The 12,359-nt window shown below is 41.5% G+C and overlaps 1 protein-coding gene across 1 annotated transcript in view; it reads left to right on the forward strand.

Annotated features, from left to right (window-relative positions):
• Positions 1-12,359, forward strand: part of vopp1b (VOPP1 WW domain binding protein b) — a 39,631-nt gene that overhangs the window by 21,325 nt on the left and 5,947 nt on the right. The window contains exons 3-4 of the mRNA XM_075452731.1: positions 1,976-2,053; positions 6,933-7,066. Coding sequence (XP_075308846.1) covers positions 1,976-2,053; positions 6,933-7,066 — 212 coding nt within the window. The remainder of the gene's footprint in view (positions 1-1,975; positions 2,054-6,932; positions 7,067-12,359) is intronic.

Genomic DNA, 12,359 nt, shown 5'->3' on the forward strand with positions numbered 1-12,359 from the left:
CTTCTCTCAGCTTAAAAGCCATTGTTGTACAGGTGTGTTTAACTGTTTCGGGTATTCAGCAGGTTTCTCCAACAGTTCAAAATGTCACAAATTTCACTTTGCTTTATGGATGCCGGGCACACCTAGACTTGTGATAAGGAGAAAGGAAGAGAGCACCACTGAAGAGAGATTATCTTTGAAATAAAGAAAAAAAAACAACTCCCTATCCTCTCCACTCTTCTCTTGTCATCCTCCTCTTCTCAGCTCACAATTTCTGTTTCCCTTATCAGGTTCAAGGACACAGTGTGCAATAAAACTTCTGATGGTGTTTTCGACAATCAGCTTCTCTGAAAACACTTACAGAGGAGGATTAACCTTCATTAATATCAACAAACTCATTTTAAGCAGCACAATGAAACAAATAAAAAGGAAAACTGAAAAGCCTTCCTAAGTATATTATAAGATCTTCTTAGAGTCATTTGAGGGCAGTTTGTTCTCATTTAACAGTGGCTATAGTCATTTTACCAACCTTAACCCCAGTGCAAATAATACTGATGCAGTCTGAGCAGCATGGTGGGGACTGTATGTGGGACGGTGCAAAGGTTCCACATGCTGCAGATCCTGACACCTTCATCTATAGACTATCCATGCAAAAAAAGAAACTATGAGTCTGAGGCTTGCACTGTCATTCCAGCTATCCGCAGCCATTCATCACGCATCTCGCTCTCAGACTCACCCACACACACACACACACACACACACACTGTTATTGTTTCAGCTTTATTAATGCAGGTTTCCTGCTGCTCTCCACAGACCGATCCATCACAGTTGGCCTGGCTTCTGAATATTTGGCTCCCAGGCTGCTGGGTTTGCCATTTAAAATGGAACTTTGTAAGGTTTTGTTTATGAAGCAGAAACTTTGATTAATGCCAAGATTAAAATACATCTGTGTCCATTGCTGTGAGGAAATGTCAATACACCATTGTGAGGCTCTCTGATTTGCATTAAATAGTATAAGCAACTGGAGATTGCTTCTGTGATCCATTCTGAGCTACAGGTGGCTTTGAATAAGTACCACCTGATCTGTTGAAGATGCTTTTTAAGTTAAAGTGGTGCCGAAAGGTGATAAAGATTGTTCATCCAATCTGAAGAAGCCAGAATGGATCTGCAGGAAAGAATGAAGGTGATTCATGAGCAAAGCTGGTAGACGTACCCAAAAAGAATCAATGCTGGGACTCTTGTATGATGAACACTCACATAAGGCTATGATATGAATGTTCATCTAATAGACTGAATTGATAACCAATAAAGGGCTAATATAATAGTTGTTTTGATGCGAGAAGAATATTCAGAAGACTAGGAAATACAAATTCTTTTCATCTGTTCTGCGGAAATACTGTTAGTTCCTGAGGTCCTTCCTCACAGATTCTTTTATAAAAAGATGTTTAGGTCAGAGGTCTGTGAGGACCAGAGTGAAACCTTCATCTTGTTCCATACAGACATCTGCGATATCTGCCTTAAGAGACAGATACCACAGCAGGTGGCATAATTATTGATGGGTGACATGCCTTCGTGTTCTGTGAGGTAGAGTTACAGTTTTCTGTCTGGTGACTTTAAAGACGGTGATACCAACCAAAGTAAATGAGTGTCCTTTAAGCAACGAGCCTGCTTCCTACAACAGAAACTGACAAGAGAGTTTGTGCTCAAACTGCACTGGATAGCAATTTAGCTGGATTCTCCATGAAAAAGAAATTCCTTATTCTTCCGTTTCCCCTTTTCCAAACTGCTGATCCTACCAAATACAATCCTGAAAAAAAAATCTATAACCTTCAGTCCAAAATCACCATCCACGAAAGTTAAACCAACAGCTGTGCTGTTGTGCTGATGAGTCAGAAAGTTAGAAGAAACAGAATGTGTCCCCGACCCCCGTGACGTCTGATTGGTGTGTGCTCGCTTCCTGACTGCATGCACCCTGCGGTGTGTCTTTCTGTTGCAGATGCCGCTCCTATGAGGACTGCTGTGGAACTCGCTGCTGTGTTCGAGCCCTGTCCATCCAGAGACTATGGTACTTCTGGTGAGTTCCTGTTTTTGGCTGAAGAATTACAGAAATAGCGGACTTGCATGAAAACATGTTCATTACTTTGAAATGCTCTGTGGAAAGTATAAATGTGGTCAGTGACTAAAAGCTTTTGAACTAAAATGAACAAAGTTAACTTTGATGAGCAGAGTGATGACCTAACCAGCACTCACTCTGTGTTTCCTGTGTACTCTTCCTGGCATTTTGTCCATCGATACATTCGAAGAGGTCTCATTATGAAAAGAACGGGGTGACCGTCCCTGCGACCTAAGTGATCCATTATCATACAATAATCCTTTCATTTTGTTAAGATCAGATGTGACCCATTTATCTCTTTATGAATCTATTTGTGCGTTTGGTGGGCTGCACCGTGGTGTGGTGGTTAGCGCCATCACCTCAGAGGGTCAGCGGTTCGAATCCCAGCTGGGGCTTTTCTGTGTGGAGATTGCTGGTTCTCCTTGTGCATGTGTGGGTGTTCTGGCTTCCTCCCATCACCCAACAACATGCATGCTAGGTTAACTGGTGGTTCTAAATTGATCCTTGGAGTGAGTGTGAGCATGGATGGTTGTTCTGGGATGGACTGGTGACCTGCCCAGGATGTACCCTTCCTCTCAGCTAAAGGCAGATGGGATTGGCTCCAGCCCCCTCATGGGTATAGAAAATGGATTTATTTATACATTTTTTCATTTTCACTCAGAACATCTGTATTAAAACAATCTACTCCATCCCCCCGCCCTTTCAAGTCAGTGTCAGTCAGTGGGGTTACATGGCACTGAAAGGATCAGATTATTGGCTAAATCACAATAAAATTGAGTTATTAAGTTCATGTAGACACCTTAAAGGTAGGGTAGGAGATCCTGGATTTTGAGTCCAGCGAAGCTGCATTTTGAAAATACACAGGTAAAAAGTCCCAACCCTTTTCTTCACTTTCCCCCCGAAGGCACGCCTCTAGAGTACATGAACGCGCACAAGCACTAAGGTGCACGAGCGCTGTTCTGACAGCAAGCATCGATCGTTGCCGTATTTAGTATTTAGTATTTAGTATTTAGTATATGATAACTATACATTTAATAATGCTAGGTGCTAGCCAAGCTGGCTCTAGTTTAGCTTCCTGCCAAGCTTCTGGACGCGTAATTCGTTCACGGAGCAGGGTACGCGCACAGGGGGAAGGAGGGGGAGGGAGGAGCAGATTGCAGTTTGATAGACGGCATCAGTATCTAATCATTGTGAACGGTCCGTTCACAATGATTGGATACTGTTTTTCCTAGATTGTACGTTCTAGAGGCCACTAAAACTTTTCATATTTGTGTCAAAACTTTTAATTAATTGGTTGCAATGGGGTTGTGAAGAGTATTTCAAGCAATATGTAAAAAAATGTTCCAGAAAAAGATCCCCTACCCTGCCTTTAATCTGACAAGAAATTTGATCGAATCAAGTTACTCGCGATCGGATTAAGACCCTGAGATAACTCGGTTGAACGTGGTGAATTGGACTTTGCGTTCTGCGCATGCTCGAAATTTTTTCCCGGGGTCGTGACCCGGAAGTCAAACTAGACGATATTACTGTTGTTGTCACCGTCGTTGGAAAGAAACAAACAACACGATGGAGAATGCGCCGTGGTGCATCGCGTTTGTGCAACAAGCAGCTCATCACAAACGAAATGTAGAGGGACGTAGCTTCATCTTGCTCTTCGTTCGCCATTTTCTCGAATGCCTGAGTTTGTTGTTGTTGTTGTTGTTGTTGTTGTTGTTGTTAGTGAAGAGGTCAACCGGAAGTGGCTCTATTAGCAATAGTTGAAATGGGTACAGCGCCACCTATCGTATCGGGGTATAACATGCTTTGTGCCTCTGATTCCATTCATTCACCGTCATGTATCCAAGGATAATTGCCCTTTCTCAAATAAGGAGCATAATCCAACTATAGCTATAATGGAATTAATCTCATCATGTAGACCCACTGAGTGGCTCAGGATGTATCAGTCCATACTGTGGCCTACAGCACTGCTGTTGAACAGCAAACCCCTCGGACAAGTTCCCACGATAACCCTCACCATATCTACCACATACAGCCCCGTGCTGTTTAGAGCTAACAGTTTTCCCGAGCATTGCCTTTAATCTCTGTCCTGCCTGTGTTTGGGGCAGGCAGCTGGCACAGCGTTGCCAGTGTGTTGAACAGTGGGGGCCAGAGTGTGCCTGATATAGCTGAAACAAGTTTGATGTGTGACTGAAAGCCACAGGCACAGGGAGAACATGCAAACCAGTCACAGAAAGGCCCTGGATTTGGATTGGAGCTGAGAACCTTCCTGCCGTGACGTTACAGTGTTCACTACTGCACTGCACCACCCTGCTGCAGGAGATGATCAGTTGTTTTATTACTGGATGGCACTGCAATGTGCCCAGGTCCTGCAGCTTGAATTTGGCTGTATGTTTTTGTTGTGATTATGTTAATAATACTGAACTGACCTGAAGAGTTTTATTAGTAACACAATTACCATCAGCACTGAGATGTCACCCTCAACTAAAATGTCAAATTATTCATTCAAAATACAACTCTTGTGGTTTTAAACCTTTTCTCCTGAGATCCTTCTGACCGGGACTGGCAGCAGCTCGATCAGCACTTCACATGCAACAGCACGCACATGGTTTACATCATTCACAAACAACAGTACATATGTACATTGTGTTCACACTGTATTGATAAACGAAAGAGACGGCAACAAAGATGAACATGGAAACTAAGAAGCCTGCTCCTCAACAAAGTAACCAGTATAAACAGTGCATATGAGAAGGGGAAAAGATGGTGTCACTGTTTCTTAGCTCTCCAGCAGTGTGTTCACAAATGAGTTTGGAGCTTAATGTGAAAACCCAGCTTGACTCTGCACCACCATCTGCTAAACGTGTGATGCTGCAACATCTGCTGCTGACATTGCTGTGACTTCAAAATGACTCCAAAATCTCTTCTATAATCGGTAAAAACACACTGAAACTAAAGTGATGCAATTCTACCTTTACTTAAGTAAAGAAAAAAAATCCATTTCCAGTACTGGTGCTAAGTAATCTTTCTATGTTACCACGAGCAGTACACTCTCTGATTGGATTTTACATTGTACTGTAATAACCGCAAGAAAAAAACATCCCGAGGGTTTACTCACTGACATTTTCAGCACAGCTCTTGATGGCTGGAGGAAGCTTAGCCCGGTTAAAGGGGCCAGTTACGTCGCATTTTGTCTTTATCAACATAGGTTATCGATTACTTCACGGTCAATTAAAAGTGAAAGCAGGCACATCTACAATCATATGAAAAAAAAAATCTTTGGAATTTCAAGGTTTTACATATCAGGCAATAAAAACTCCTCACTATGTTTTAAAATGAGACAACTAGCATTTCAGATGAACAACAACACATGGCGTTGCATGTTATGTTCACAGCGCCACGATTCATTTATCAAAAAGCTTTAAGACCTCCTCTATCAACAATAACTCGAAGTGTTCATTTTATGGCTGACGTCATCAGTCTCTCACATGGTTGTGGAGGAATTTGGGCCCAATCTTCTTTCCAATGTTTCTTTAGATCATTTAGGTGTGCAGCATTTTCTAATTGAAATTTAAGTTCCCCCTGATTTAAAAAAAAAAAAAAAAAAAAAAAAAAGAAAAAAAAAAGAAAAAAAAAAAAAAGTAAGAGGATTCCTAACTGCAGCAGCGGGACTTTGAACACTGAACATGCTAACTGGGGCCTGTAGAGTCTGAGATGTTGCGCTTGGGTTTTTGACCTTGGGGTGAACTCGCTGGGACTTCCACTCCTGGGAAGATTGACAGCTGTCTGGGAAATGTTCCCCTTTTGGCTGAAAAAAATTCTATTTTCTCTACTTCGACTCCTTCCCAGATTGATAGGCAGCAACAATTGCTCTAAGATCATTGCTGATGTCTTTCCTCCTTGGCATTGTGCTCCAGACCAGCAAACTGACAAAACTCCTGTTTTAAACCGGCGCTCACACTGGATGATGAATGATTAAACTGCATTTAATCAGCAGCACCTGGCTGCTACTTAACCTCTTAATTGCTACGGAAGCAGTAAGGATGGACGTCGTTTTTCACACACTGTTCGTGCATTTAGGCTTAGATTTTGATAGATTTCATTCGGGGTCATCGGGTCTGATTAAGACCTGATAAGATCTAGACGAGCTTTCTTTTTTATATATCCTGACACATGAACAGAGCACTGTTACGACTAAAAGAGGTTTTTATTTTTTCTACGGCTGCACAGTGAGCGTGGCTCACAGCAATGCTTTCGATTACCTTGTGACATGTTTTTATTTCGAACTCATTGAAGAAACTAGGTCAGTGTTTAAATTCAGTCACCTAAGACCTGAAGGTTTTTTTTATATATACTGTCCACAGAAGCTTTGTTTCTCACCTTCTGAGGAAACTATGAACATGAAATATAAATTATTCTTCAGGATAAACCTTCTGTGTTGATTGTAAATGATACATTTTGCATTTCTGTGTATCGATATTTAGATTTTAAGCATCCAAATGTCGTTTCAGAGGCAGTTCACACATAATAGTGTCAAAATGGGAAATGCAACGTTATTATTTAATTGTGTTTTGTCAGATGCAACAATCCAGCACATCCTCAGTTATTGTCGAGCTGCATGTTTCGGATTCACAGATGAGGAGAGCGTATTTTATCCCAGATAACTACCGTATGATTCTGTTCTGCTGCTGTATGCGACACGCTGGTACTTGGCTTTGATTGGTCACTATGAGTCGGCTTCTTGTGTTTGTTGATCTTTGCCTCCCTCCACCCTCCAGCTTCTGCTCCACAGCCACTGATGATTGGGAGACATGTGAGCTGCGCTCTGTTTTTTTTCTCCCAGGGTGCTGCTAATGATGGGCGTGTTGTTCTGCTGCGGCGCAGGCTTCGTCATTCGCAGAAGGATGTATCCATCCCCTCTCAGAGACGAGCCAGCCTTCAATGTCTCCTTCACCAGGCACCCTGTCAACTCACCAGGTAAAGCAGCAGGATTCAGACAGGAATGCTGCAAAACTGCAGCTCCAACCACCTGCACTTACCTTACATTTAGATTTTAAAGTCTATTTGGTCTTGTTTTTAGTATTAGATACATCACCCGTGCTTTCTGCTGATAATTCTATTCAAATATGATTTGGTGTGACACGATAAGCAACTTGACCTTTATTTTAGTGTTTACATGTCTGTTTATGAGATGTTTTTCACCTGATGTTTCTAGATAGCGTGGTTGAAATTGACCAATGCTTATGTGCATTAGTAGCACATCATAGGTAAATTTCATGTTATGCCAATCCAGCATAAGGACTACTGTCATTACCGTAACACATATTTTTTTAATTGATTGATGGACATGATGTGAAAGACACAGAATCTTTCATTACTCCTGTTTAACTCCCACATCCTCACAGTAGCCGCTTTCAGCAGCAGGCAGGGGTCACCCAGGATGCTCTGACTGCTACACAGTAAGATGCAGTTCACTGTGGGTCCTCACCTTCGATCATAGCCAGCAAGGTTTTTTAACTGTTTGCAGTGGAATCTGACCACAAAGATGAAGCTTTCCCCCTATAATCATCAATGAGCCGTGAGTCTTCTTCACCCAGTCACTGGTTCACCATTTAGTCTTCCTTGGACCATTCATAGTAGGTTTTAATCACTGCGTACCCAGAACAGACCCGATTGAAAGGCCGTCCCAGAGACTTGTCACATATATCAGAGCCCTGTTCCTCAGAGACCTTAGAATTATAGAATTATAGATAAGGTTATTCACGTTCCCCTGTTTGTCGCAATCCTTTGGTGCTCAAAAGGCTCTAGGGCCCTGGTTGACCGTGTAATCCTTAACAATGAGCGACCAGTAAAAGCAGTTTCAATTATATCCTGATAACACGAGGAGCTAACTGAATGGTTGGTAATTTTGACACAAAGTTTGTAAATGTTTCTGTGTCTGTTGAATTCCATGTTCATACAGTTATTAAAGCAGCATGTGCAGTGACACAGCAGTGGGTGGTTTTGCACCCGCGGCCATTGGAACAGGTTCTGGAAAAACTAATCTGACAGGAACAGCCTCTGCTGAAGAACTGAACATATACAGATGAGACAGACTTTCACAAAGAGGATTTTCCTTTTGTGAATGGTACAAAGAGAGAATACAGAGCATTTTCTGAGAGCAAGGCAGTCTGATGAAAAGAGCTAATCAAAACTTACTGAAACATGAAAATTGCGTCTCCTCTTGAAAGTACTTTAGCCGCATCTTCCTGACCTTCAGCATTACTTTGGTTATTTTCCACTTACTTTAAATTCTAATTTTCAAACTGGATTTTATACAAGCAATTCAATTAATTTTCAATTAATTTTTATTTATATAGCGCCGAATACAACAAATGTCATCTCAAGGCACTTAGATAATAAAGTCCAATTCAAGCCAATTGGAATTCAATCTTTGTGAAACAGGGGTCCGTTTCACAAAGATAGAGATTCTGAGATAGAAAACTCTGAGTTTTCGGTTCCAGAAACACTGATTTGAGTGAGTTTAGTCAACTCTGAGTAGGTTCACCTTGAGTTTAGCGCGTGCACCACAACAAAGAGGAGGGGCTACGTTTTTCACCAACCTCGAATTGGAAATCTTAATGCGCTCATACGAGTTTCAACACGTTTTTAGAAATAAGTGCAACACCGCTGCAGCTGCAGCTGCAAAAGCGTAAGTTTAAATGTAGTCCTTTGCAATCACAATAATATTACAGGAGAAAACTGCTTGAATGGTAGTCTATTAATTTATTTAATTTAGATGCAATCCTGCGGGGGAGAAGCGCACTTGGCAGCAGTTTAAGATGAAATATAAAAACATTGTTCAAACAGGTGAGACCTCAGCATGGAGGTTCATTTTGATCATGTTTTACACTGTAAAGTAAATATTAAGTGGCTATTTCACTGTGCAGTTGTTTTATCCCCAACATAATGCTGTTTTCACACATAAATGTCTTCTCATCTATATCATGTTCTGTTAAATAATTAAACCTATTTACACTAACACAGACTTCTACTCAGCCAACAGAAAGAAGGCAGATGCCCGTAAAACGGGTGGTGGCCGGCACCGCCACCTCTAACGGAGGCAGAGGAGCTGGCCCAAAGCCAGAATATTGGAGGGCCAGTGGCTGAGGGAATCCCTGGAGGGAGTCCAGCCCCAAGACACAAGTGCCTTTAGAAAATATAATAGGCCTATATATATATTTTTTTCAGCCTATTCATACAAATATGTATTTGTCTTTTATTATGTATTTCTTTTTCTTTTTTTCTTTTGTCCCAACAAAATTCTGATGGTGCCGCTCAAAAAGATAATTATCTGTAAATGCTAAAACATCTATGATAAACATCTCCCGACGAATATTTAATGCTCTGCGCAATAATGTTGCACCTTCATCCACGGGATCGTTGTCAAAAGGACATGCCATGTTCGTGAAAAAAGTCGCCTCCTACTCTTCCTAATCGGCTTCTAGAACTAGAAGATCTAGGCTACGCCAAAACTCGCTCTGCTGACTGAATGAGGAAATCAAATGGCGTGTGTGGCTGAAAGAGGGCGGAGACAGAGAGAAACTCGAGGTTCCTTAAGTAAAACCTGGTCCCGACCAGGTTAGGTTCATAGAGTCTGTTACTACGGTAACTGACTGAGAGCTTAAGTTACCTCTCTTTGTGAAACAGGCTAGAGTTACCCCTCTTTCTCGGGGCTGAGTTACCTCCCTTTGTGAAAGGGAAAACTCAGAGTTTCCCTCATTTCAGGGTTAATAAACTTAATAAAGTGAAACGGACCATCCTTCATTTTAAACTTGACATATTTGGGGGGGGAAATGGGTCAGCAGATAAAACTGTGTCATAATTACATGAATGATTTTCTTGCTCTGTTATTCAGCCAAGCACAAAATGGAATGGAGGGCCAAGAATAACCGGAGTATAAAAGAATTTTCCACAGGCTGAGTAGATAGCGGGAAGGTGACCCAGAGGAGAGAGTTATTACTAGTTGTCTCCCTCTGATGAACTCTAAAGTAAAGTCATCATAACAGGCTGCTGTTTTAATCATTTTCTGACATTCCAAAAGGATTACTTAAGACTTAAGCCCTTCTAAACTCATAAACCATCACTGTACGCATACCATCGGAACAACTGACCTAATTAAGACATCCACTATACTGTTTACAGTGTGCACACTTTGTGTATGATGTAGCAGCAGAATTAATTCAGAAGTGTGGAGCCACAGTGTAACTGCTGTGTTAGTCCACCAATCTCCCTGGACCTTCATCCTACAACAAAATAATGATTCTAAACACAGTCGGCATCAATCGAGGCTTCAAGAAAGGACGGAACCTGGGAGATTGTGGACTGACAGGCAGTCATCAGAATGAAGACGTACAGGAAAAAAAAAACTTTTCAAACATCAGCAGGAAGACAGTGAAGGCAGTTTCAATGGATGAAATCATAAACACAGAAATATTTACACATGAACTGCATCTGAGAGCACAAACACCCACGACATTCACTGCACAAAGATAACAGCAAGCATCTTTCACCTCTGACCTGTTGCTTTCCACTCATTTGACTGTTGAACATATAATTATCATCAGCATTATTGTCCAGCCTCCCATCCACACCTGCACACATTCTCCAGGCCATAATCGGAGCCATAAACTATTTGCCAGCTGTTTTGATCATTTAATCATTTCGAAGAAAAAAACGTGTACTTTTCTCCAATTCTGCCCTCACCAATATGAAACTGTGCTCAGTTTTAACTCTCTGTAAATCAGTCCAACAACGCACTATCCAGAAAAGTTAAGATGTTGTTTTAATTGTAGATTAAAAACTGCAACAAATTGCAAATCAGTTACATCTGTATTTGATTAAAGGTGGAACAACCAGCTGACGGGCAGTAGAGCAGTGGAAAATCTCTCTGTCTCATGTTGAATCACACGATCCCGCTTTGGGCATGTTGTTAGTGAGGTTATGGACCACTGAACCATTGATGAATAGTAGAATTGTTCTGCGTTTTGTCATGTCATGTTTGCTCAGCACAGTGCTTCCACTGTGGACAGATGGCAGCATGTGTGACATGACAATAAAGAGATCATTACCCTTTGTTTGTTTTTATTACATTACGGGGATTCAACCGAAGCGACTGATCATTGGGGAGTTTTCTTAGTGACTTTGTACTACAGAATTCAACTCCAGTCAACAGAGAAACAAAGATCAATCTTTAAATCAATTCTCACAGTTAATGAACTTGATTATTCATTAGTCATAAACACGAGTTTATGCGCACAAATCACTTATTTGTGTCACAAATTGTGTGCCGGATTCAGTTTGTATCATTTAAAAAGATAAAGATAAAAGCTAACCATGCCATGGAAAAGTATGGTTAGCTTTTAGGTTTAGTAATGCAACAGACAATCAATCAAAGAAACAAAGCTGAAGAAGAAGAAAAATCATGTTTGGGAATCACCGTGTCGCCCAAATGCTGAAGTGAAGAAGGCTGTTCAGTCGAGTCATCCAAATGCAGTTAGGTTTTATCAGTTAGCAAGTTGTTAGCAAAGTACAAAAGTGTTGACTCACGTTTGTAATTGATAACTAACCACCTGTAACTTATATACACATGCTGTGACCATGTGTGACCACAGGCGTCACTAAACCAAACAGGACTGATTCTTTAAAGGGGTAGTTTGCCTCTTTTGACATGAAGCTATATGACATCCCATATTAGCAATATCATTTATGAACATTGACTTACCCCCTGCTGCGTCCTGTGAGCCGAGTTCCAGCCTCGTTTTGGCGTTAACAAAGGTAGTCCGGCTAGTTGGCTAGGGTCCCGAAAATAAAGCGTTTAGTTTCTCAAAACAATATGCGTTCAAAAGAGTAATACATTTGCATTACAAAATCGTTAGCCAGAAAAAGTCAGATCTCACAATCGCTTGGCGCTATTTCTCTCCCTTCGTATCACCGCGTGCTGTGCAGACCGAAGTGCAGACCGAGCAGTCCCCTGCTTCTGAGCAGTAAACACCGTAACAGGCGCGGTTATCGGCAGGTGGCTGAACACATTGATATGAAGGGAGGCAAAAAGAGGGCCAAGCGATTGTGAGGTCTGACTTTTTCTGGAGAACGATTTTGTGATGCAAATGTACTACTCTTTTGAACGCATTTTATTTTGAGAAGCAAAACGCTTTATTTTCGGGACCCCAGACAACTAGCCGGACTACCTTCATCAACGCCAAAACTCGGCTGGAACCCGGCTCACAGG

Source organism: Odontesthes bonariensis, chromosome 20 (assembly GCF_027942865.1).
Source record: "Odontesthes bonariensis isolate fOdoBon6 chromosome 20, fOdoBon6.hap1, whole genome shotgun sequence".
NCBI classification, from domain to species: Eukaryota; Metazoa; Chordata; class Actinopteri; order Atheriniformes; family Atherinopsidae; genus Odontesthes; species Odontesthes bonariensis.